The 27,663-nt window shown below is 40.6% G+C and overlaps 1 protein-coding gene across 2 annotated transcripts in view; it reads right to left on the bottom strand.

The window, feature by feature from the left end:
• The window catches only part of COLGALT2 (collagen beta(1-O)galactosyltransferase 2), a 115,496-nt gene that overhangs the window by 14,963 nt on the left and 72,870 nt on the right, over positions 1 to 27,663 (bottom strand). For both annotated transcript variants that reach the window (XM_026001174.2, XM_072733183.1), the window contains exons 3-7: positions 25,329 to 25,446; positions 22,516 to 22,650; positions 18,439 to 18,643; positions 12,878 to 12,997; positions 1,178 to 1,254 (exon numbers count right to left, since the gene is read on the bottom strand). In XM_026001174.2, the coding sequence (XP_025856959.1) occupies positions 1,178 to 1,254; positions 12,878 to 12,997; positions 18,439 to 18,643; positions 22,516 to 22,650; positions 25,329 to 25,446 (655 nt within the window). The remainder of the gene's footprint in view (positions 1 to 1,177; positions 1,255 to 12,877; positions 12,998 to 18,438; positions 18,644 to 22,515; positions 22,651 to 25,328; positions 25,447 to 27,663) is intronic.

Raw genomic sequence — 27,663 nt, 5'->3', positions numbered from 1 at the left:
CAGTTCTAGTAAGAAGTGGAAGCTGGTACACGGAGTGATGTGGACCAGACTTTTCTGCAGCCTCAATTGTTTTTTAAAAATTATTTGCACTTGATTCTAATTCCTCTCCCCACATGAAAATCATCTCTTCTCCTTCTGCTCTCTGTGGAAACAGCATCATAGCTGCTACCTAACTCTTTTCTACTTAACATTCATGAAATACTTTTTCCCATTACTGAAGCCCAGATCCATGTCAACTTTATAAAAGAAATACCAATGCCCATGCCAACAGCTTTAGATGGCTGTACTTCATGGACATGTATTATATAGCACAAAATGATAAAGTCTTTTCTTTCAATGGAGCTATATGACATAAGAGACCCACAAAAGATTCAGTGACTTGGAGTCATACTTGGGGTATTTCCAAGGAGCTGTTGTGTGTAATACCAAGAGAGGTATTCTTTATAATCTTGCTTCCTTCTTCATACAATCAAAACTTTATAATAAATATGGCCCTCGGAGTGCTATTATGAAATTCTTGCCCACTGAAAGGCAGAATTTTACAACAGGTTTCTTTTTTCCTTTTTCTTTTTCCTCTCAACCCTGTCCTCAACATTTTTCCATGGAAGAAAAGCACAGAGAAAATAAAGCACTGGCCATTCCAGAATAGTTTCTATCCACTCGGAAAAAAGTTAAGGTCCTCCAATCCTTAAAACACATATCCTCCTTACCCTTGAATCTTGATAAAAAAGGTTTACAAAATATAGCAATATCTGCTCCTAGAATATATAAAATTCACTCATGATTAAATAGTAACTTCTTTCTAATTTAAGGATTTTGTATGATGCTCCTTAAAAAAAACTTTTTTATAGTTGAAACACAATATTACATCACTTTCTCTCTCTCTTTCTTTCCTTCCTTCCTTTCTTTTGCAGGCTTGAACTCACAACCCTGAGTCCAAGAGTTGTATGTTGCACTGACGAAGCCAGACAGGTCCCAAATGCTCCTTTTTAAAGGTAAGAAAGCTGAGACACAACAAATACCAGGTCATTTTGCCAAGACCTCAGTGCCTTTTTAGCAGCCAAGCCAGTTTTGCTGGCTCTCAGATGTATGATCAAGCTTGCACTCCAATACAAACATGTAATCATACCGTACACATGTACCTGTGTGCACATGTGCTCCCAGACATCTTTCCTACCTCGTCAAAACCCATCTTGTCTGGATATTTTGGGACACTTGAAACAAACTGAGAGGGTTCCACTGGAGGACCGTCAACTGGAAGACACAAGAAACACACAGAGTGCTTTGTTAGTGAAAGACTCAGTGAACAGAACTCCATCCACACGGCTGATGTCTAGGAGCACAACCTGGATATCTGAGGCAGGGGTTAACTGCTCAGCAGTGCTCCAGGACTGAGCAGCTACACAAGAACCCTGATGGTTTCCAGAACACTTATATGCAGACTGCAATATTTGCTCCATTTCCCTTAAGACTTATCTCCACAGGTGATGGGAGTCAGTCTAGGAGTGAAGGCTCTGGTGTCAGATGATCTGGGTCTGAACTTGATCTGTGAAGGTCTGGAAGAGTTAAGTGACTTCTCCAAGCCTATTTCTCCACGTAGAAAATCAGGATAATAAAAGCATATCTCTTAGGGTGCTGTGAAATTTAAATGAGACGTGCATGTAAAGCACTCACCACAGTAAAGCGACACAGTAAAAACTCAGTAACTTTTAAGCTGTTACTTGCTGTGGCTCATAATGAAAGACCTCGAAAGTAGGCCAGACTTCTTCTAAATAATGTGTTCTCTGTATATTTTAAAGGGGACTAGTCTGGGACTATTTTTATCCCATCCAGGCAGATTTAGCTCCAGGTATGCAAAAGGTCCTTTATTTTAACAGGAACTCGCCTTTGAGGGCCAGCCCGCATCCCAAAACTTGGGACAGAGCTAACAGGTAAATTTCCAGGTGGGAGGGACACTGCATCTTAAGCAATAAAAGATTTATTTATTTGATACTCCAAAAAAAGTTTTCACTACAAACTACACATTTGAAAGTTCGGAAGCAATGCTGAGTGGAGAATCTGGAAAGGTCTTGAAGATTTCTGGAATTGCAAATCCAAAATACTCATTTGATTTTCCTTAAAGGGGTAATACAAAGAAAATACAGTGAGAGCTGGTCGCTCGGGTGGTTTGAGGAACTGGTGGTGATGGCCATCACTACTATTCAGCAGTACCCAACTCTCCTGTTCCAGGCAGATGAGAGAATCATTTCCTCACCCTTAAAGTTGGTCATGGCCTTGTGAACTGCTGCTTCTCAGCTCTCCAAGCCCTCTTTCCACCTCTGCCCTGGCCCACCACAATGGTCACAGTAGCAGATGTTGATAACGGAGAAGCCACACATTTGAAGCAGCCTAGAATGATGTGCCAACATATGGAGGACAGCTGCCTGGAAGGACGCCAAGACCACTGTGGACTTTGCATAGCAAGAAATACTCCATTGCTGTATGAAGCCTGTGAGTCACTACTGGATATCCCAGCACAACCTCTTCATCCTTCTGAGACACTGTCGAAAGAGTATTATTTGTTTAACTTACCCTTCCCTGGGATATTAAAGAGAAACCATGACATCCAGTTTCACTTACGATTGACAGATGTGAAGTTCTAGAAGGTAGTGAGACAGGTTTCCTAAGCCAAACACAAGAGTTGGTCTCATTACCTCAACCCTGACCCCTATGGTCACATTTCTGTGAATATACGGTGCATGTGTTTCTGTTTCCATTAGAAGCCCAGAATATTTTGTTCCTTTCTGCTCTACCCCATTCCTCATTAATTTTTTTAAATCAACAAATATTGTTTGAGGAGCCACCATGTACAGAGTCGGGCTTTTAAGAGAAAGAAACTTAACATACAAACTCCTTTTTGTTCACAATGTTGTTTGAGGAGCTGTCTGGCTCTCCCTCGTTGGGTCTTGGGGCTGGGAGGGGGTTATATTTTGAGTTACCCTTTTCATGCTGTTGGTCTCTGTTTGGCACTCACATGGGTTGCGTGGCTTTAACATTTTGGCCAAAGAGACTGCTTTTAGCCACTTTGCTCTCATCAAACATGGACAGTCATTGCATTCACAGGACAAGTGTCCCCCACAAGCCACAAGTGGCTGGCTCCTGAAAGCCACCATTGAGCAAAAATATGAGAAATATGCCTAGGTTTTGTTACTGAAGACAGAGCTAAGCCACAGGGAAAGGCAGGGAATGATACAAGTTAGACCTAAGAAATTTACTGTGCAAGGAGAAAGGATGCGTCTTTGTTTCATCAGAGTTGAAGGTTAGGTATATCCCAGTATTGGTATGGGGTCATTTCTGACTCTATGGTTCATAATTTATCAATCCCTCATTGAATCCCTTCCCAGACATAGTCTCTCACTGTGCCACACCAATTGAGACAATATGTCCACTGGCTCCTGGATAGTTTCATGACCTAGGAATAATAATTATAGCTACTATTACAGAGATTTTATTATTTGCTGAACTCTGAGCTACACTCTTGACATATATAATCACAGTTATTTAATTTTCACAACATGTACCATGGGATAAGTACAAGCGTCCCTATTTTTACAGATAAAGAAACAAAGCCTTAAATAACTTGCCCAAGCTCACAGAGCTGATGGAGCTGTTATTTGAACCCAAGTCTGACTCCTGAACCCTTTACTCCTACTCAGCCTGCCCCCAAAGCTAGTCCTTGGTAGCCATTGGCATCAAGTTGGCCTTGGTGACTGGGCTAAGTTCACAGCAGCTCAGTTAGCTAAGTCTTTGCTTCTGGGTGACCAATACTTTTTGCTTCTTCTATTGTCTATGCTGGAGCACACACCATCCAGCGTAAAAGGCACCAGCCCAGACACGTGCCCCAAAATATTTGAGAGATTGTGCTTGTACCAAATCCTAATTAAATCATAGTCATTTCAGTATAATCCTGAAGTTTTCTTGAACTTCTTCAATTGCTGCAGCCACCACCCTAGCTCAGATCCTCACTCACCATGCTTGGGATAATTTTTGTGCGTATGTGATTTAATTAATTAATTAATTGTAGAGAGAGAGAGAGAGAGCACGAGCTGGTGGGGAGGGGCAAAGGGAGAGAGAATCTTAAGCAGGCTCCACATTCAGCCAATGCGGGGCTTGATCTCATGACCCTGAGATCATGACCTGAGCCAAAATCAAGAGTCAGATGCTTAACCGACTGAGCCACCCAAGCGCCCCCTTGCTTGGGCTGTTTTAAAATTTTTCTAACTCTCATGCACTCCTTACACACACTATTGCCAAAATAATCTTCAAGCACAACGCTATTCTCAACCACAACAGTCGCACCCGACATGTTGCAATTTATTAAGTGCTTTCATATTCACAACATCATTTATTTTCATTTATCTTTTGGTTGGTTGTTTTTATAGATGAAGAAATTGAGACGCACCCAGACGTAGACTTGCCCACAGTCAAATAGTAATTGGTGCCCAAGATCAAAGAGTGAGTGATTGGTATGATTATTGGACCTTCTGACTTTACGTCCAATAATCTTAATAATCCTTACATGACATTCTGTGGCTCCAGAACGTTGTTACTGAGAGTGGGCACCTAAGATCTCCCATCACCTCAGGCTCTGGCTTGCAAGACCAATCCCCTCATGCCTCATATAACCCATGGGCTTCTCTCACCTTTATAAGATCTAGCCTCCTGTCATTCATCCTGCAATTTTCTGTACAGGAAGCACATTCCCAAATTTTCGTATGGCTCCTAACATATGAAGTGAGTAGGTATGTGTAGAGTGATGGGCACAGTGCTTCCGGTGTGCCGTAGTTGGTGCTCCACCCCGTCTCGCACCCTACCCCAGCTCCTCACTCTGCTCTCTGAAGCTCCAGCTGTAATTCATCAACTCTTTGACATTGCAAGTCCCTTCCTTTCTCTGAATGTCTCTTTATCTTTTTATTTTAGCCAAAACCTGGCTTTCCTTGGAGGACACTGCTTCCCTTTCACCCCTCAGAGTAGAAGTTGATTTTTCTCATCTCCCCTGACTCACTCCCAAACTGTTTCCCTTCCGTCCATCTAAACCCCCAGCTTCTTTGAAGTGTATCTGAGCACCCTCTGCCCCATAATCACGCCTCCTCAGCCACTGATGATGACAGCCTTTGGCTCACAGTCTCACTGTCCCTGCCATCATTCTCAAAACTTTCGCATCAGCGTGGTGATGTACCCAACAACAGGGCTTCTAGGTCCTGCACCAACAATCGTTCTTTCAGTGACCCACTACCATGTCTGCATCCATCACCTCTTTCATGTCCTCATGCCCATTGGTACCCAACCTAGATTTCTTGGGCTGGCACTCAAACTACCCCTTGTAAAGACTCTTTTTTTTTTTCACCGTATCATTATTTTTAATGTCCAACATTTATAATATGAGGGCCAGGGCTTTCTCCTCAACTCAAGTTTATAAATTTTCTTTTTTTTTAAATTTTTATTTATTTATGATAGTCACACACACACAGAGAGAGAGAGAGAGAGGCAGAGACATAGGCAGAGGGAGAAGCAGGCTCCATGCACCGGGAGCCTGACGTGGGATTCGATCCCGGGTCTCCAGGATCGCGCCCTGGGCCAAAGGCAGGCGCCAAACCGCTGCGCCACCCAGGGATCCCAAGTTTATAAATTTTCAATTGGCTTGTGAGGCCAATAGGGATACTTCTTGTTCTAATTTGGTTTTTGGGAAGACTTCATTCAGGTCCTCAATGGTCATCTGATCAAATGGAATTATGTTCTTCATCTTCTCTAGCTCTTTTTCATATTCTTCAATCCTGGCCTTTGAGAGGGACAAAAACTCAGCACAGCTTTTCACATCTTCTTTTTCCTCAGCATCCACCTGAACAGTGTATTTATCCTCTGGCACAGGAAACTTCAGGGCATTAAACTTCTTCTCAAAGTCATCTACCAAGCCAGCCTTTGCCACATTGGCCTTGTAGTAAGCCCAGTAGATAGCAGGTGGTTTCTCAGGAAGAGTAGCCAACCTGGAGGTAAGCATCTTATTCCAGGATTTCAGGGAGTTGGCAATGGCCTTCTGGTTTCAGGGTATGATGTCCCCAAAAGCTACCCAGTCAATGGTTTCTAGAACAAGTTTTCGCCCAGCCATCTTGAGATCCTTCACCGACCCCGGTGGCCCACAGTCCACAGCCCCTTGTAAAGACTCTTGATTTGCTTCCATTGCTCTTGCTTGGTAAAATCCCAATCCTGCTTAAACTTGGTTATCCACTTACTTAGCACCAAGAATACTGCGAGAGAAATTCACACAATTGTGTTGACTGAATCAGTTTAAAATTACAACCACAGATGTCACATTGGCACTCAGCACTGCCAAATGATGCAACTATGCTTCCATAGTAAATTTGCTTTCCCACTCTCCAAGAGATATGTTTTATGCCTTGTCCTCTCTCCTGACATCTCCAGTATCGTACTGATGTACTACATATTTCATAAAGAAAATATTCAAATGAGACCTACCTTTTCCTTCCGCCTCAAATCCACAAACCCAGCTGCATCTGTACCTACACCTGCTGCCTTCCCCTCTGCAAAGGAGCATCTCTGTTCCCATCCAGGACAACTCCTACCGTCGTAGATTACAAAGCCTCTTGCTTTTTCTTTTCTTTTCTTTTCTTTTTTTTCCTCTTGCTTTTTCAAAGACTTCGGCCTTACACTACTTTCTTCTCTTCTGTATCATCCAGTTCTCCTTATATATTGGATCCTTCTTCTCAGTATATGAATATGCTAAAATTCTATCTTAAAAAAAAAAAATCTCTCTTTCGACCTCTCATTCCCTTTCAACCACCATCCTATTTCTCTATCCCCATCACAACAAGATTCCATTTTCTCATATCTCCACTGTCTTCCCTTTGGCCTACTCCCATGGGCTTGGGTCCCCATTACTGTACTGCAGTGGCTCTTATAAGGTCATCACAGATCTTTATCTTGACAGAAACAATGTTAAATTCCCTATCCTCCTTTTACTGGACTTCTCAGCAGCATCTGGCTCCTTCCTGAGACACTTCTCAATTTTTCCTTCTAGCTTTTTGGCTGTTTGTCTCCCTCAGGGATCTGTCCTCTTCTCTTCCCTCTTCTCTTCCTATGATCTTTTACTAAATAAGTTCACACTGTTCCATGACTTAAAATGTCCTTTTAATGCTGACGACTCTCAAATGTCTGTCTCCAGCTGGAGTATCTTCCCTAAACTCCAGACTCACATCCAAATATCTCCTAACTTCTCCACTGGGATGTTTAAAAAAATATCATAAGCTTACATGACTAAACTTTCCCTCCTCAAATCTTTTCCCATTTTATTAAGTGGTATGCCAGGCCAAAGTCCTGGTGTCATCTGGAGTCCTTCCCCTCCTTCATTAGCTGCATCCAGGTCTCTGTAAGTCCTGTTGGCTCTGCCAACAAGCTCTCCTAACAGTCTCTGTAGTTTGTTTGTTATTGTTGTTTTTAAGTAGGCTCCATGCCCAGTGTGGGATCTCATGACCTTGGGATCAAGACCTGAGCTGAGATCAAGAGTTGGACGCTTAACCAACTGAGCCACCCAGATGCCCCTCTAGTTCTTTCTGCTTAGAACACTTTTTCCCCAAACATCCATGTGGCTGCTCCACTGATATATTGTCTATCTCTCTGTGTTGAAATATAAATTCATTGGGATTCCTGGGTGGCTCAGCAATTGAGCGTCTTGCCTTTGGCTCAAGGCGTGATCCCAGAGTCTGGAGATGGAGTCTCACATCAGGCTCCCTGCATGGAGCCTGCTTCTCTCTCTGCCTCTTTCTCTCTGTGTGTCTCTCATGAATTAATAAATAGAATCTTTTTAAAAAATAAATTCATTGATGGTGAAGCTTCTGCTAGTTTTGCTCACTGCTGTATCTCCAGCATCTTGAACAATCCATGGAATACAGTAAGTGTTTAATAAGTACTTATAGCCTGACTCTCTCTTCTAAAAACTTCCTTGCCTCCTTACTGCTTTTAGGATGGGCATTCTGTTTTAGCTGGAAAATTCAAGGGCCACAACAATTAAGCCACCCCAACCCTCAAATCTAATTTTCTTCTACTATTCAAAGCCAACTCTCTTCCAGAGTGAGAATGCTTTTTGAGTGATATTTTTGCTGGGTCTTCTTCCTCTGCCTATAGTGTCCTCACTGTATCACTCCTGTTTAAACTTCACACTAGCAAAGTCCAGCTTGAGAAACACCAGGACTTGAATGTCTCCTAGAATACACCTGCCTACAGCAATTTCTTCATATTCCAAATTCCAACTGCTTTTATATCTGCTCCTCTTACAAAGCACTATACTGCATCATCAGGATCTTTTTTGTGTTTTCCCTATGTTTCCAGTTAAATATATATATCCCAAACAGAGAATTGGTTAAAATGTGTTGAATATTCAGTACCTTGATAGAGTGACTCATTGATTGTAAAAAGACATTCAATGTTTGTACATAAATATAATTCTTGTTCTAATGCTTCAATTGGTATAGTCTTTTAGCAACCATTTCTTTACTGCCCATTGGGTTCCAGATGCTGTGTCAGATGCTTTCAACATCTGGCTCATCTTTCCTGAGGACACTTGACAGGTATGATTTCATTATTAATCCTTTTCTTAATCCTTCAGGGGCCTCCAGTCTATATTTCTGTGTTATTACCCTCAAACGTTTATTTGTCTAATTATTTTTCTTACTTCAATTATTTTCTACCTTTTAAAATTCAGAATCTGAAATTTTAACAAAATTATAGCTAAAGAAGATAAATAGAAGAATTAAATAAAACACCATATATAAAGTGTCTAGCATTAGAGTTGGTCTGCATTGGGAAATCAATAATGACAGCTACCAATTACAGGTTCTTCTCAGATGAATTCTACTTGCGTAGCATGGTGTTATGTGTATTTGTAATTTATAATAATTAAAAACTTTATTGACAATGTGTGTGTTTCTACATACAGAGAAGCTTCTGTGCTCTCAGTTCTATGGGGACAACAAGAGAAGGCAAGGCTCTTACTGGCCATCTCTGAGTCGACCTCTACTTGGAGTCAAGTCTGATGGCCAGGAAACAGGGGCGGTACGGGGTAGCGCATTACCAAGAGTCAAAGTGAGTCCTAATAATAACAGCAATGCTTCAGTATTTTATGGAGTTGATGTACATCATTTCATTTGCCTCTTCCACCCCTGCAAAGTAAATGCTATTATCCTCACTCTATAGATATAGGAACTAAAGCTCAGAGAGGTGAACTCTCCCTTCATAAGCGACGACTTGAGTTGAAATTCATTATTCTGGATTCAGATTCAATGCTCTTTGCAGTATAATTTTCGTGCATTCCCTTATTCATTCTTTTACTTGTTTGGTCATACATTCAGCAAATATTTGTTTGGAACCAACTGTATGTCATGCACTGTGCTAGGTGCTTGGGATAAAAGGCAGTAAGATACCACTCTTGTCTAGAACATAGACAACAGGCAGAAACAGTGTGTATTAAAGAAATTCACAAAAGAAATTCCTAAGAGCTGGTTTAAGAAATACTGTCAGAATGAACGAGCTCCCTATTCAATTCTTATTCTCCACCATCCATCTCCTACCCCAACAATTTATCTTCTTTCAAGAAATGGTTGCTAAAAATCTATAAAGAACTTATTAAACTCAACAGCAAAGAAACAAACAATCCAATCATGAAATGGGCAAAAGACATGAACAGAAATCTCACAGAGGAAGACATGGACATGGCCAACATGCACATGAGAAAATGCTCTGCATCACTTGCCATCAGGGAAATACAAATCAAAACCACAATGAGATACCACCTCACCCCAGTGAGAATGGGGAAAATTAACAAAGCAGGAAACAACAAATGTTGGAGAGGTTGCGGAGAAAAGGGAACCCTCTTACACTGTTGGTGGGAATGTGAACTGGTGCAGCCACTCTGGAAAACTGTGTGGAGGTTCCTCAAAGAGTTAAAAATAGACCTGCCCTACGACCCAGCGATTGCACTGTTGGGGATTTACCCCAAAGATTCAGATGCAATGAAACGCCGGGACACCTGCACCCCAATGTTTCTAGCAGCAATGTCCACAATAGCCAAACTGTGGAAGGAGCCTCGGTGTCCATCGGAAGATGAATGGATAAAGAAGATGTGGTTTATGTATACAATGGAATATTACTCAGCCATTAGAAATGACAAATACCCACCATTTGCTTCAACGTGGATGGAACTGGAGGGTATTATGCTGAGTGCAGTAAGTCAATCGGAGAAGGACAAACAGTGTATGTTCTCATTCATTTGGGGAATATAAATAATAGTGAAAGGGAATATAAAGGAAGGGAGAAGAAATGTGTGGGAAATATCAGGAAGGGAGACAGAACATAAAGACTCCTAACTCTGGGAAACGAACTAGGGGTGGTGGAAGGGGAGGAGGGTGGGGGGTGGGGGTGAATGGGTGACGGGCACTGAGGGGGACACTTGACGGGATGAGCACTGGGTGTTATTCTGTATGTTGGTAAATTGAACACCAATAAAAATTAATTTATTAAAAAAAAAAGAAATGGTTGCTAAAAGACTATACCCAACAAGTGCTGGATTTTTTTGTTCATCATCCCTATTATTCTCTATATACTTAGAGAACAATAGTGTCTCTTGTTGTCTTTTTCAAACCCAGGGACACTGAGATGACTAAAGACTGAATGGCTTACAAACTCACATGCACATCAGCATGCAAAGGTTGTGATGGTAGGAGTGCTTCTCTCCTCATTCCAAGTATAGTCTATGGATATACTTTGCTCAGCACCACTGCTGTGCTTCTGGTATATTGAGCTGACTGATATTTTGCAAACAGAAGTTTATGTAAATTCAGTAGGCGAGCCTACTATTTAAAGGAATCTTCTGATTAATCTTTTAAATTATTATTGTCTTTTTTACCTTCGGATCCCAACCATAGCTCTTAAAAAAAGAAAATCTGCTTTTTCTCTATTTCCTTGCTTCTTAGTCACTTCTCAAACACTTTGAATTCTGATTCAACCTTTTCTGAAACCATCCTTGTTATGGGCATTAGCTGAAAAAAACCCATTGAGCTTCTTGTCAGTCTTTATCTTACCTGAATGCCCTTCCACATCTCACACTTGTGGTTTATTGAAATGCTGTGATATCACAATATCTCGTTGATGAATCTCAGATGAACGTCATTAGGCTTGATAGAGTCATCTCTCCATCTACTCACTGGACATTTCAACCTAAACTATTCATTTATTCACTCAATTATTCAACAAATATTTACTGGGAGCCTCCTAGGTGACCGGCAAAGGACTACACCTCAAGACAAATAGGATGAACAAGGCATTTATTCTCTGAAGATGGGCAGCAGGAAATAGATATTCACAGGCCATTCAATGGGCCTAAAAATGAACTCATTATTTTTCTTTGTAAATGTCTCCTTTATTCTAAGTGCTCTACACCATTTAAAACTCCTACAGCTATCCCAAAGCACTCAAGATGGAACTTAGAAGTTTTTCTCTGCTTCCCTTTTGCTAAGCCACAGACTCTTGGCTGAGTCCCTTCAAGCCTGTGTCACAAGGTTCTCTTAATCTCTTTCTTTCTCTCCACTGCCTGAGGCCTGCCCTAGCTCAGATCCTCCCCATCTTTTGCCTCTTTTACCATGTAATGTCCAAAATTATCTCTTCACCTCTGGCCTGAGACCAGGCATCCACTGTCCCACCTTGCTCCAGCCATACTTCTCTTACCAAGAGAGTGACCTTTCTATATCCAGATTTCAATCAGACATTCCTCTGCTACAAATCTCTTTAAGAGGTCCCCTCATTTCAGGAAAAGTCCAAACACCTTCTTATACATTAGAGGTTCTTCTGGCTGGGCTCCTGCCCACTTTCCAGTCTCACTTCCTGCTCTGCCTCCCCAACCATCCTCACTGCCCACACACACACATCCTACACTCCCGTGATGAACAACAGAATTCCTCAGATGCTGTGTGAAAATGAACTGCAAACATTCCCTCCTCTGGGAAGTCATTTCCAACATCCTCCCCTGGGCAGGGCTTATCCATTACCTCTTCCTTTACCCACCACTGCACATTATACATCATAATTAGTACAGCAACTGATCGTTGAACATTTATTGGTTCTGACACCATGCTAGACCCAGAGGCAATAATGATGCAGTGTTTAAGGACATGAGCTTTGCAGATAGCAAGACTGGTTCAAATCCAAATCTGTCATTTCTTTAACAAAACGATTTAGGGCAAGTTACTGACACCTTTTATACCTCGATTTCTTCGTCTGTAATATGGAGATAACAAAAACCCTTTCATTGATTGTTGTAAGGACTAATGAGACCATGGACAAAAAAAAAATGTTAAGCCTAGTATCTGTTACATGATAAGCTATTATTAAGTTGAAATCATAATTATTGTTATTGGACGTTTTACATATATCATAGAGAATTTGCTCCCAAACTCTAAGGTTTTATGTCCATTTCACAGCAAAGGAAGTTAGATTACTTTTCCAAAGTCATATCATTAAAAAGCAGTGAAAGTTTAGAGTTTAAATCCACACCGCAAATCACCATCAGAGCCTTTAGGACATCATGTGAGATGTCTTTCCTGTGTGCCCAGCTCACCACCTGCGTCAGAAGCTCCTTAAGGAGCTTGTCATATTCATTTGTCACATAGGAAAAGTTTAAGGGTGAATGAACAAATGAATGGCTATGCTATGTTTCAGCCACGGCAGCCTGATGGCTGTGAGATCTCAGTCGTGGGAGGGGGGAAAGTAGCTGGTATGGTCACGGTGGCAATGGAACAAGAGCCATCATCACCCAGTCTCCCAGGTCACTTACTCATTGCTTCTATCTGCACATGGATGAAGTTCTCGATGTCCTCCTGCAGGGTCTGATGGGGCTTCAGGGGGATGGGCAGGTAGCCATAGTGTTCTCTGTTGCAGAGGTACATCTGGATGCCTGAGAACCCAAGAGAGAGATAAAAGCAATCAATCAGAAAACATAGTTCTTAGTTCTCGAGAGACAAGTAAGGGGAAAAAAGCTTGGACTGTGGCCAAAGCTGAGTCTGGCCCTGAAACTGAACAGTAGTTGTTTCAGACACTGTCTGTAGACCTCAAAAATGCTCTTTATTAAGAAAATTTAACACAGCATTGGAGGCTAATAAAAACCATGGGCCATTCTTCAGCTCAGAGGAAATTGATTTTTTTTCCTTCTGAAGAAAAAGCATACTCGTGGTCTGAAAGGAACACTAAAGGCACGAAGGGATCAAGGACAGGCAAGGAATTCCCATTCCAGAGCACAGAATGGAACACTGTAATCTGCCTACAGGAAATAACAAGAAAATGAGGAATAAAATCCACATTTGATATGAAAGCAAACAGGAAAATCCTGTGAGGCTGACAGATGATTAAAGCTAAATCTAGGCATATGGAGAACAAAAAAAAGAAAGAAAAGAAAGAAAGAAATTTAGAATTCTCCATGGCTCTTCATGGTTTTATCTCTTCTTGTAGCAGGCACGGATTTGGAGTCAACCAGCAGACACGAAACTTGTGTAACAGATTCATAAAAGGACAAAAGAGTCTACATTTCAAGTCCTGGTAAGAACCTGCAGTGTGACCATATCAGAAAAATGCCCCAGCCCTCTTGTATTCAACACTGGCTTCCAGGCCCCATATGGCTAACTCCAAGAGCTATGCAGCATCTCTGTTTAACCAGAGAGCCAGGAATATAGGAATCAAGAGGGACTCATAGTGTTCCAACCACTGACAGTCCCAACTACTGCAAAGATTGTTTAGTTACAAGGATGAGTCTGCCAAGCTCTGGTCCGTGGGTCCAAGCTTCTGACTTGCTAATTGCAATAATTATCTCTGCTTTCCAGAGACAGAATTACCTGCATAGTGACTTCTCTATGCTGTACAGATGAAATTTCTTCCAGGTAGCTATGTCACCTGCCAAATCAGGTGAAGCTGTCTCATGGCATTAACAGAGAAGAATGGGGAAAGAAAAGGGCCTTCAGCCTCCCCTTTACTGAATCTGCGTCTGGTCCAGCAAGCGCCGTCACTTCTCTTGCTTTACCAAGTGAACTCAAAACCTCTACTGTTTGTCCACACAAATGCTTCTGAGGAGCTTCAAACCAAAATGTACCCCCTTACAAAATCATGATGAGATCAGGAAATGAAAGGGAAACAATTTCATGTTTAGCTTGCCTCTCAATCCTAATGAGGTAGATCCTTTTACTACTCAGCTTTCCAAAGCTTCAGTAAAAAGAGGAGATGAGACCTAGCCAAGCTGTTCATCAAACGTGAAGCGACAAGAAAGCGTTTTCACACAAGCAAGGTTGTAAGGATTTACTTTATCCCTGCACTTTCTCAAAAGTGACTAGCTGATGTGGAAGGAGAAGGGGGAGGAAGAAGGGAGGAGGCAGATCATGGAAAACGCGGAGGAAGTAAGACATAATTGACAGGAGCATCAACACAGAGAGGAAAAGAAGGGGCATCCTAGGTTGGGGTGGATAGGACTGGCACCACTCAGATAAGAGTACATCAGAAGGCTCAAGGAGAGGTGCGCCTGGGTGGCTCAGTGGTTGGGTGTCTTCCTTTGGCTCAGGGCATGATCCCGGGGTCCTGGGATGGAGTCCCACATTGGGCTCCCTGCATGGAGCCTGCTTCTCCCTCTGCCTGTGTCTCTGCCTCTCTCTCTCTCTGTGTTTCTCCTGAATAAATAAATAAAATCTTGGAGAAAAAAAAAAGGCTCCAGGAGAGACATCTTTACAAATATGCAAAAAGAACATCTGACAAATCTGACCATTCTAACAGGGGTTTTAGACAATCAGGGCTTGGTTTTAGATTGTATTAGGAATAATAAAACTAAGCAAAAGAAAAAGTCCATTTTTATGTTGAATATGGAAAGAAGACTAACCATATTCGAAAAGTGGCTCAGCTTGGAATTAGGTTTGCATAACTCTAACAACAAAAAACACTGGCCACTGACCTATCTTAAATTACCATGTGATTCTATCAAGAGGACTGGGAATTGGGAAAAATGTGTTTGTCCTGAGTGGGCACAGAGAAGACAGAGAGCTAAATCCTCGTCTTCTATAGTGGACAGCCAATAGATGATGTCTAAAGTAAATCCAGAGAATCAAGAAGTAGCAACATGAGCATATTAGTTAGAAACATGGATATAATATTATAATTATCTCATCATCTGTTAGAGTTAAAAGTTATCTGTCTTCTAGAAGAGGGACATGATGGTACAGGGGAGTGATGTGCAGGGGACTTCTAATTTTATAATAAACCCTAGAGGACCCTTTGAGCTTTTTCAATTATGTGCATGGATAGTTTGACAAAATATAAAAATTTTAAAAGGAAATGTGTTGATAATTAAGGCCTATAAAGGAATCTGGTACTCTTGGTGAAAGTTACTTCTGGAGAAAACAATTTTCTTCACCTTTGAAAAAGAATGGTAAATAAAACTCTATATCGAAGCTCTGAACTTGTGAAAATGTCAACATTTTCTTGTACTTACATAGTACCTTAATGCTGCGGATTAATATGCTTATTTTTATCCTCGATGATGACACATCAGATTCAGAGGGGCTATGATTTCTCCAAGCTCATACAGTAAGTTATTAGCATGAAACTTTTGTCCCTAAAGAGCCAATGCCAAGTACCTTTCTATCTGCCCAGGGTTCTAAAGCCAAGCCTCAGAACCAGTAATAACTCTGAGTTGCCATCCTTGCACATGGGAAGCATTTCTGATTATCACCAGTGATGTGCAGGAGGCAGATCTCCCTGCCTGTCACCTACATCTCTTGCCTTTTTTGACAGCAGACGTTCAGAAGATGATGAGTTGGCACCAGAGATGGCTCCTGTGGCCATGGTACAAAGCCCACATCCCTGGCCACAGTGGCAAGTGAACTCCTGACCTTGGCTTCACTGTAGCCACAGAGACTCGTCTATGACCCCCGTGCTCTCTCCTCTGGGGCTAGATCAGCAGCCACTCCCCAGCGAACCAGCACACTTGGATTGCTTCTTCTCTCATTCATCAGCCTCCATGTGGCAATGATTGGAGTCAGAAGTGAAAGGTTAAGGATCAAGGTCTGTGGTTAGATGGTCCTGCCAAGTACACGTCTACCCTTTATTGCCTTTTGGATTTTTAACAAATGATGCTTCAATGGATGAAACACAGCTAGGGAGCTTCACAGAGTGAGAACAAGAGAACACAAATCATCTTTCATCAAGACTCTTGCAAGGGAGAAGCGAAGTGCTTTGCTTTGGATCTCCAAAGGACTGTCAGGAAAGCTCTTTCACTCCCCCAAATGACAGTCATTCTTTCCTGCCTGACTCCTGACATGTTCATAGTTTATACCCCCAATGTGATTCTTGGATTTCCTTTTTGCACAACTACTACTCATATTTCCACATGTGAAGATCTTGTCTCCCCCAAGTAACACGGAGCCTAACATGATGCCAGGCATGAAGGCAAGGCCTAGAGTGTTGGTTCCCTCTCCTTTATTCTCTTAAAAACAAAACAAAACAAAACAAAACAGCTTTGGGCCTTTCCACCTGTTTTCAATGTCCTGGGAAGGCCTATGGGAGTCTGACCCACAAAAAATGAAGTCTGAGTGAACAGGCCAAGCAAAGGACAGAGCTAAAAAAAAATCCTATCCAGCCCGTGTCACTCTTCCAGCCCCAAATCCGGTTCTTGGTTTAAAAAAATATATCCTAATAATTTAGTGCACGGATCACAATACCATCTTATGTAATGACTATCAAAGAGGACTCTGTTAGGCAAGGGACCATTGCTGTAATTGTGAATAGTTCACTCTCTTGAAACATCCTTACTGCAAGCTCTGAAGCAAAGGGACTGGCACAACTCAAAGGAATGCCAAGGCCCTGAGTCTGGTTCCCATCCTGGAGAAGTCAGAGCAAATCATGGACCAATTGAAAAGAGGCAGTTTCCATTAACATCGACCCAAGAACCTTCATAGAAATTTTCAATCCAGATGAGGATTAGAACCCTGTTTCTGCCCTGACATGGGGCTAAAAGAATGCCTACACCTGGTCAAAGGGTCTATACAGCTCTAGCAGCCAAGGGGAAATAATCAGTTTTCTACATTTCCACCAGATATTCTCATTCCTACCAAGTCTACAACTAATGAGTGGGAACACCTATAGCTTTAAAGATGCCTGATGGGTGAGTTTTAGCTTGAATTCGTATTAACATTCTCACTTGCCTCAACTGCCTGGGGTCCTGATCTCATCCACCATAAGTTATATGGCCACATGAGTCTATTCGCCATCTGCCTGGTTCCTAAGCTCACTTTTGCTAGTGTTTAAGTGGCACATTTCTGACTCATTGATAATGGGACCTGACTTCTCTCAGGAAGGTCTGAATGACCCTGAGAATACCGCTTTGCTTTAGGAATGTCCTGTACCTTCCTGTTGAATTGCCACAGTGAATTAAATCCTCCCTGGCTTCATGTGCAGGGTGTCACAAGAGAAGTCACTTGCCCTCCTACTGACTTGTCTTGTTCAAAAACCTGCGGGACCCACTGGAAATGCTTCCCAGTAGTTCTTGAAAGATCATCGGCTCTACCTTTCCTTTCATGGGGACTGTGGCAGACTGCTGGTTGCCTCCATAAATCTGTCCCCTCCTCCTTTAGAGTAAGAAATCTGGGCTTTAGACTGCTTAGAATAAAGAGCACATGCTGAGCTGAGCCCTGCTTACAGCTACGTGTTGACCTGTACCTAAGTTCTGGCTAAGAGGATATGCATGGACATGGTATGTTCAACTCCTTAAATGGAGGACTCCCTTCCCTCTCCAGCCTTTACTCAATGGCTAGAATGTACCCATTCCAATGAGATAGCTTGGACAATGTGATTAAGGATGATACTCACGGAAGATGGAGAAGTAACAGAGGAGCCCGAGTCTCTGAACACTATGGAGAACGGAGCCACTATATCAGCTCAGACTTGTTTAAGAGATAAACTTCTATTTTTAAAGTCTGAGGTCTTTGCCAGTGTTGTTTTGGGCCTCTGTCAGAGGCTCCTAATGAAACAAATCCCTACAGTGAACAAAATGATGCAGTGGCACTGCAGAGAACCCATCACCTGCTCATGGCTGCCATCACCAGCGCTGTCTCCTCAGCACTCAAAAACAAAAGAAAGTGGATTTCCAGAGAGAGCGGATGTCCAGAGAGAGTGGCTCTTGGTCATTGGTGCTCACAGGGACAGCAACGAGGGTGCCGGTGTGGTTATTGCAAACAATGGTCTCTAATACTACCTGGGGGGAAAAAAGCTTTCTATAGGACTGTTTTATGAGAAGATGCACAAAACAAAGGAGCTGGTTATTGGCAGTGTTTCCATGGTGACAGTACAACCAAACGCAAACAGTACCTGCTTGCCTGCTAGAGAAGGCAAAGACGATGATGTCATCAAAGGTCCAGGTATAGTCCTGGTGTGGCGGATAGAACATCAGCTTGTCAGAGGCTTCCTTCCTGAGGTCAATCAGGAAGGTGGAGTGAACCATGGGGACAGGAAAGCAGCCCAGCCTCTTCCATTCTCTAATCTGAACGTAGTCTGGGGTCCGTTTATAGAAGCCCTGTAAGACAGACACAGGTGGCCTTTGTTCTCTGACCTGAGGGCTTCATCTTTCCAGTCTTCTGCTAGGCTCACTCTTCTAAGTTACCACCAGTTAAGGAGAAGTCCTCAAGCAAAGTCACTTCCATTCTCCTTATCTTGGCCTATGAATTTCCAGTGGAGCTCAAGAGGTGCTATATGCATAGAAAATAACACAGGGTCTTGTGATCAGAAATAATTTTGGTTTGGGACACCTGGGTGGCTCAGTGGTTGAGCATCTGTCTTCGGCTCAGGGTGTGACCCCGGGATCCTGAATTGAATCCTGCTTCGGGCTCTCTGCAGGGAGCCTACTTTTCCCTCTGCTTATGTCTCTGGGTCTCTCATGAATAAATAAATAAAATCTTTAAAAAAAAATTTTGGTTTCAGCGTATCTCTGGATTTAATGATCTCATAAAAGTATATATTATGCTGACGTACAATTGGATACAAAGTGGAAGTATTAAGAAGTGGTGGGACAGAGTAGTTAAAAGGACAGGTTCTGGCATCTGGCTGCGTGAGTTCAAATGCCACCTCAGCAACCTATTGTCTATAGGTATCAGCCAGGTGGCTCAACTTTGCTGTGCCTATGTCCTCATCCGTAAACCAGGAATGATGGCACCATTTACTCCATTTACTCCATGCGGTTGCTGGTAAAATTAGGTGAGGTAAAAATCTGAAAAACGCTTAGAGCAGTGCCAAGCACCAAGAAAGCATCAAAAAATATTGGCCAATCTTAAAATTACTACATTGCACGGCTAATATTTGTAATGCAATAGGTAGTACTCCAGTACACCTACAAATGGGGTTCCTTATTCACACAGTTCCTTATTCAGTCTTCTGGTGAAGCCACCACTGCTTGATACTCTTTTTGGGCTTTTGACAGGTCCTTCTGGATGAGCACACAGGACAACCAATCTCCTTACTCTGTGGTTTTGAACACACTGGCTTGGAATAACCCAGCTGTGTTCTCCCCAGACTTAACTGTTCATTCAAAAAACATCAATTGAGTACTTGTGTTATATGTGAGAGATTTAGGGATAAAATAGACATCCCCAGTCTCAGCCCTTACAAACTATGGAGTCCACTGGAGCTTACACGTCAGTGGTACCAACTGTAACTTGACCACTGCCAAAACTCACATCTGTTCCAGAAAAGAGGAAGATGGTATGATGTATGTATGAAGATGCTAAATGCATGTGGAAGCTTTGAAAGGCATTTCCAAAAATGTTCTAGGCGAATGAGTGTGAGCCAGCACTCTGAAGGGCACAGTACTCAGTGGATAGAGAACTTACACGTTCATCAAGCAGTCACCTTATTTTATGGTCACATTTTCTGTTGCGATGTCAGGACCCACCCATTAGGCCCTGCAGCCTCCTCTACCTCTCTGATGTCTCCTTCAGGGCCTGGGCAGGTGTTCTAGCTGAACTCACCCTAACACTGACCACATAATAACAGAGGGGGAGATGTGAGTTTTATGGTCATCCTAACCTTCCTTTAGTTGTTTGTCTCAGCCCACACTTAACCTCTTTGAGCTGACTTTCTTCTCCTGAAAAATGGGATAATAGCTGATTGGTCTCTCTCACAGGTGGTAGAATGGATGATGTGATAAGATCTATGAAGAGACTCTGACAACTGTAATTCATTATTGAAGTATCATTATTACTACAATATTTTCCTAGCCTTTAACTTAAGGATTGCTTAACATCTTTCAATTTGTAGAGCATTCTTCCAGGGGATAAAGGAAACACTGGTTATTTGCAGCACTGCCCAAGAACTCACGTCAAATACAAAGTTCTAGACTACTTAGGAACAATATTCTCAGAATGAGAAGGTTTGGAAAACTCATGACAATGAATCATTGAATATCCTCAGGGTGAGTGGAAGGAAGCAGAGAAAATAAGAGAGAAAAAAAGAAAGAGAGAGAGGATGAATATGCCTCCTGCAGACAAGCATAGGTGACAGATGTGTCTTTTCTTGACAAAAAAAAAAAAAAAAAGAATGATTTGGCAGTAATTCCTGTTCTTGGCCAGACAACACCATGGTCATTTTGTTTTGGATGTATTTGAAATCTCTGGAAACCAGGGCCTGTCTTTAGCCTATGAAGTCTTTGGCTGTTTCTGTTCCTGCACTAGCTAGCAGAAGCCTGACTGAGGATGGTAGAAAGCCAAAAAAAAGCCAAAAAAATAGAGAAAAACTAGAATTGCCCCTAAGTTGCTCTCTATTTCACTGGGCAAAATAAGTGAGCACATTTCTCCTGTTTGCTTTTAATGATTAAAGCAAATAAGGAGATAATAAAAACCTAGAGACTGTAGTTACTAGGGTAATCCACCCTTTTTTCCTGGTGTTGATGCATAACTCATTAAAAACAGCCCTCCAGTGGTTGTACTATGTGAAACACTGCAGATTATTAACTGAGAGTGTATGAATTTAAATGAACTTAATAAAACATTTTCTCCCCAAGGAATTGAATGTCTTTTATAAATATGAACTTAATGTCTCCTTAAGAGAGATGTGGATAACATGCATTCAAAGTCTCTTGGAACTGCAGGAAATAATCATAACTAAAAAGGAATGGCTCATCCAGCAGTGCACTAGAGCTACTGTTTGTTAAATTTTCAGAAATTTTCTAGGCCAGTTGACATTTTGGTAGCTTAAAATCTGTTAAAAAAAAATCATGTTAATTCCCACCATTCTAAAATACCACAGGCAGTAGCTTTGTATATTTTTAATAATTATATCTCCAAGTGGCTACACTGCAATTACTTAACCTTTCCCTCACTTCAACATTTAAGTTGTTTGCATAGTGGGAGTACTTATACTATCAAAACTGGCAAATGCGACCAATCAGGGCTTTTCCCCAACAGAAAGCCAGTTATTAAACATTTATCAGCACACCACCAGACTCATTCTGCATCCAAAACCAAATTAAATATAAAAGAGGGACTCAAAATTTAGCCCTTTGCATATGAGAACACATTTAACCTGCATTTTTTCCCCCTTGGTGTGGCTTTATTCTGTATGGATATATACTACATTGATCAGTTTAATGTATTTCTTTATCTAATTTATTAAATAGAGAATTAAAAATACAATCAGCCAGAAGCATTTGCTGTAACAGAGTTCTGGACTTTGATGGAAATTTAAAATTTTGTCTTTCACTTGAATTTTGTAAAAACCAGTTACCATAGCAGTTCTGATTATTAGATATCTTTGGAAATAAATTTGGCAACAATATCAAAGGTCATCAAAATATTTATACTCTTCAACTCAGTAATTCTAATTCTAAGCAGCTGTCCTAAGGACATAATATTAAATACAGAAAAACGTACATTAATAATCATGGTCATTATAATAGTTAAAAGTTGCAAACAACTTGAATAATTTCAAACTAAGAGAATGGTTACGCAAATTGCATTATAGCTACTTGATGATATAGTTATTAACAACGTGCTGCTATCCATGATGTTAGAGTGGTGGGGAGTCACCTAATTTTTTTTTATTGTTTTCCATTTCCAAAATTTTCTGTAGTGTTCTTATATGTTAACAACCAAAAAATCCTATTTAAAAAAAAAATCTCAGAATCGGAGAGGAAAAAAGTATAAGGTCTAATGTTTAAGTTAAAGCTTCTAAGACTAAGCTCATTAGAAAAATTTCTTCCTAATTCATTAATACAAAAGAACTCATTGGATTATGCATTAGACCTGAGTTTACCACCTTTCCTGAACATGCTTGCTTCTGTAACACCATGACACACACATATCAAAGGAAAAAGTGAAGAAAAAGGCAAATGGTGCTATGGTTGATACATGGCTGCCTTGTTAAACCCCATAGCCTTAATTCATTAGCCAGACTTGCCTGAGGTGTGATTCCGCACCAGAAATTAGAGTACAGGCCCCGAGACTCCAGCATGGGTGCCACGATGGTTTTGTTTTCTGCAATCATTAGATTGAGGGTCTGTGGATTAGTCAGGAAGTTGTCAACATCTATGAACTAGAAAAAGAAAAGGATAATAATCAGGTAAAAAAAAAAAACTTTTCTGTACTGGGTTCAAGACTAACCCAACACTTCTGAAGTATCACAGAAACTTGCTCATGAGACATGGAACCAGTTATTTATGGAATAAATACTCCTTACTGAAAACTTGTTAAAGCTGGATGGCATTCATTCAGACAAAATACATTTAGACTAACTTACTGAAACTTGTTAAAGCTGGAATGCATTCATTCAGACAAAATACATTTAGACTAACTTCCACATGTTTAGCTCTGCATAAGCAATAAATTGGTGCTACCATACTGGGTACACACTCAACCAGCACCCACCCCACACCCAGGTGAGTGGTTATTCACCACTAACAGCTTCCAAGAGCTCTTGAAGATTCATCCAGAAACACTCATTGAGTGCCCAAACTAGGTACAAATGAACAGACTTTTTTAGGTTGTCTATAGTAATGCCAAAATGGCCCTAAACAGATCCATCAATATCATTTTAATGTTAGAAGTAGATTTTTGTTGAAAGTACATTATATCAACTCATGAAACTTTTCCTGCTCTTAGCAGAAGTCCATGTTAATGCTGACTCATATACAAGGATGGTTTAACAATAGATTCTATTATATAAAATAAATAATCTCATTGAGCTCTACACTTAAAAAATAAAATAATAAGTTTCTTGTTATGGATATTTTACCATGTGTGCAAAAATAATCAGAAGCTTTCATTCTTATGAAATCTGTTTACCCCAAATTTGTGATTCAGCATTTGTATTTTTCAATGACATTTAAACAGCTTTACAATGTTAAATATCATCAAGCTGAAACCTTATATGAAACTATTTGTATTGAAAGAGTGTGTGTCAGGGGCCTGGGTGGCTCAGTGGTTGAGTGTCTGCCTTTGGCTCAGGTCATGATCCCCAGGTCCTGGGATCAAGTCCCTCATCAGGCTCCCTCTCCCTCTGCCTATGTCTCTGCCTCCCTCTGTGTCTCTCATGAAGAAATAAAGCCTTAAAAAAAAAAAGAAAGGGTGTGTGTCATAAACTATTGGGCTGATTTTTGTTGTGTCTACAAGATGGGGATGGACAAAGGTCAAAACTATTCCTTTTAGGAATCAGAGTTTAGTGAAAGAGCAGATATTGACAAGTCTAATGAAATCATATTGTTTTTGCTTTATTGGTGTTATTTCCAGAATTATTTCCTGGAAAATGCTCAGCAAAAGAATTAAGTAGATTTTGGGGGCTACCGATGAAGAACTTGATTCCCATAAACTTGCTAAAAAAAAGCCCCGTCAACTTTCAGAAGGGAAATGGGGACTGTAGCAACTTGCTGCTTAGGAAGCTATCCTCCTTTCCATTAAGTTTGGCTCCTGGAGGACAAGGACAGAAGACAACCCTGGTCCCTAGTCATTAAGTCCAGCATTTGTCTGGACCACTCCCAAAGTCCTAAGAAAAGTGATGGAATCTCTTCACAGAGAGAAATTATGAGAACCCAACATGATTAGGAGCAGCCAAGAGGCCAAACAAGTGATTTGGCCAAGCAAGCCATTCCTTTGCCCAGGATTCCAAAGCCCTGATTGCTTCTTTCACTGGGCCATTTCTCAGGGCTGTTTGTGAAGCTGATAACCTTGAGAGATGAGGTAAGATATTTTCCCACAGAAAGAGCATGTCTGTTTACTGCTTTCTATAAAAGCAGTGGGTTCCCTTAGCTTTGGATTCCTCGGCTGTGATACAAAACCACTATATGCAGAGCATCCATATGAACCCATGACATCACCTGTGTGAGAAGTGGGAGGAAAGGGAACTGCCATAAGCATGCTGGTGGACATGCTGCTTACTGTAAGTAATAATCCACTATCTCTTAAAAAAGAGGAATGACATTTCCCCCAAATCACTGAGGAACAAAAAGGAATGGAGTTTTGGAGGTGTTAATTTGAATCTTTTTTTATATCTGAAAACCATGTCCAGAAAGTTATTATGAATCTTTCCCAATAAATCTCTTTTAAAAAGGGGAGGGTAAAAAAAAAAAAATAAATAAAAAAAAAATAAAAAGGGGAGGGTGCCTGGGTGGTTCAGTTGGTTAAGCCTCTGACTCTTGGTTTCAGCTCAGGTCATGATCTCAAGGTTGTGAGATTGAGCCCAGCATCAGGCTCTGCTCTCAGCAAGAGTCTGCTTGAAGATTCTCTCCCTCTGCCCCTCCTCTCTCTATCTCTCAAAGAGGTGAGTAAATCTTAAAAAGAAAAGAAGAAGAAGAAGAAGAAGAAGAAGAAGAAGAAGAAGAAGAAGAAATCTTCCCCAGAGCATTCCAACGAACTAAAAGGATTCAGAGTTTCTTATGCCTATTGCATGAAAGAGATCAAATCTAGGTACCCCAATATTAAGTTCCCCAAGTTTTCCCTTGTGTCTTTATCAAAAAGTAGAAGAGGGGCATCTGAGTCACTCAGTTGGTTAAGCCTCTGACTCTTGGTCTTAGCTCAGGTCTTGATCTCAGGGTTGTGAGTTCAAGCCCTGCATTGGGCTCCATGCTGGGTGTGGAGCCTACTTAAAAGGAAAAAAGTGGGGGAGTTGGTTCTTAAACAAAAGGTTGTCTTAATAGCTCCCACAGTCCTAGGTTTTGGAGAATTGATTTGGACACATTTTAGATAACAGTTGTCAAGAAATCAAACATCTGTTTTTACCAGAATGTAGTCTGACCATTTTTCCCTCGCAGTTCGAAGGGCTGCCTGCCGTAGTTTCATCACATGGGCAAACCGGGAGCCTGGCCAATGCTTGGGTCCAATTTCATCAGGGTAAGATCTAAAATAATAATAATGATAATAGTAATAGAAATAATAATAATATTATAATAATAATAACTTAATATATATTTCAGTCTCTGTCCCAAATGTTTATATGCAGTAACTCATTTTACCTTCAAGCATCAACACTAGGAGGTAGGTACTATTACTGTTATCATCTTCCTCATATTGTAGATAAAGAAAAAGGGATTAAGTAACTTGTGCTTACTGTACGCAAGAATCCTTACATGAAATATTTCAGTGGCTTCTAAGAAGAATCCAAGGAGTCCTTCCAAGAATAGTACCAACATTCTCTCCATTTCACAGATGAGGAAACTGGTGTAGAGTGGGTAAGTCATTTATTTGTGTAATGCTACACAGTTAATAAGGTGCACAGTCAGAATTTAAATCCAGTCATAACCCCAAAGTTCATGTTCCTGGGCACTTTTTAATATATTCTGCCATCAAATAAACTTAGAAATTTTGCAGCAAAAAAATTGAGTTTCAAAGAAAAAAAAACAAAAGTTAAATTTGCTTGATCAAGTATCAGTAGAGGATTCCACAGAGCCTAAAACACTGATCCGTCCCAGGTACAGTGAGATCGTAGAGCAGATGCATGTCATTGGAATCTCTATCAACATCTACAAAACAGCCAGGGCAGGACTCTCACATGGCTACATTGGCAAGAAGGTTGGCATACCCTCAAGAACCCTTCTGAAAGCTTCCAACTGGTATGAGTATTGATACTGTCACAGTAGCCCAAATCTGGCCATCATTTCAAGTTCTTATAGCTGCGCTAGCAGTACCTTTGCTTTAGAGAATGAAAAATTACAAAAACAATGAGAACATTATATAAATAAGATTAATAAGACTATGTCCTACATAGGGATTCTCTAAGATGTCTTTCCAATTATTGCTTCAATGAAAATCAGGGGAAGTCCTGTTTTTCTCAATATATTGCCCCCAAAATGCCTTCACCAATATTTTTCACACTGATCTTGACATACAATATATTTAGTCAAGATCTGGGAACAGAAAAAATTACCAGGATGCAAGGTAGGTATATAGTCTTTTTGGACGTTCTAGTTAGGCCAAATTCCATTATAAGAAACTCCACAAAAGCATCCAAAATCTTTTATAGTGTTCAAATTTCATTGTTAAATTTTGTTTGATATATGGACCATATGCTAGGATTTGAAATATATCTGTATATACATATATAATGAAATGATTATATAAAGAGACTAAAAAAGAGCTGTTCTGGAATGGCATTTATTATTATTATATGAGTTTGGCTTTCAACAAATGATTTATCCTGGGCAAAAATTCAGGCAATTCAATGTATTCTACTTCTACAATTTTTAAAACTAGATTGCAGTAGCCTTGGGAACATTTACAATAGTCATTTTTAAATACACTTATTCATGTTGTCATTCACTCATTTGTTCATCCAACAAGTATTAATTTAGTGCCTGCCAAGAACATAGCACTAGGGGAAAATATGAAGTATTTGTATACTGTAACCTCTGCCAAAGAACCCAAAAATCACTTAGAAGAAATGCATAAATTACACAGTTAATTAACAAAGTTAGTTAAGGATATTTCTGTGTCAAAAAGGATGATGAAGGAAATAAGCAATACAAGTTTAGAGAGAAAGGTAGATCTTTGTAACTGGAATAATTAGAAACGGGTTTCTGTAGTAGGTGGGATTTGGCATAAGACTGGTTACAAAGTCAGAAAGGGCCTTCCTGGAGAATTAACCAGCATGAGTAACACCTCGGGGTTGACAGTAAAAGGAACATTCTAGACAAAACAGTTTTCTTTTGGGAAGAAGCAAGAAATACAGGTGGATAGATGTTGGTGTTAAGTTCATGGAATCTTTAAAAAGTGTAAGTCTAAAGTATTTGAACTTTGTTCTGTGAGTATTGGAGAGCCACCAAAATCCTTTTAACAGAGAAATAAACCATGTCTTTAGTTTTTTAGGTAAGTTAATTTGACAGTATGGTATGTAGGATGACCTTGAATATGGACGCAATTAAGAAATTGCTATGGTTAAAAGAAGAAGTAACCTAAATCCCATCAGAAGGGGATTGACTATTCATTGTTATTATGATACATCCACATAATGGATACTATGCAGTCATAAAATAATGAAGAAACTCCTTAATTATTGCTATGGAATGATTACAAAAATAAGATACGTAAAGAAGCACAGCATATATAAAACGGTATGAAA

The sequence above is a fragment of the Vulpes vulpes genome, chromosome 13, assembly GCF_048418805.1.
Source record: "Vulpes vulpes isolate BD-2025 chromosome 13, VulVul3, whole genome shotgun sequence".
NCBI lineage: Eukaryota > Metazoa > Chordata > Mammalia > Carnivora > Canidae > Vulpes > Vulpes vulpes.
The sequence above is the reverse complement of the archived record's forward strand: the minus strand, read 5'-3'. Positions and strand labels throughout refer to the sequence as shown.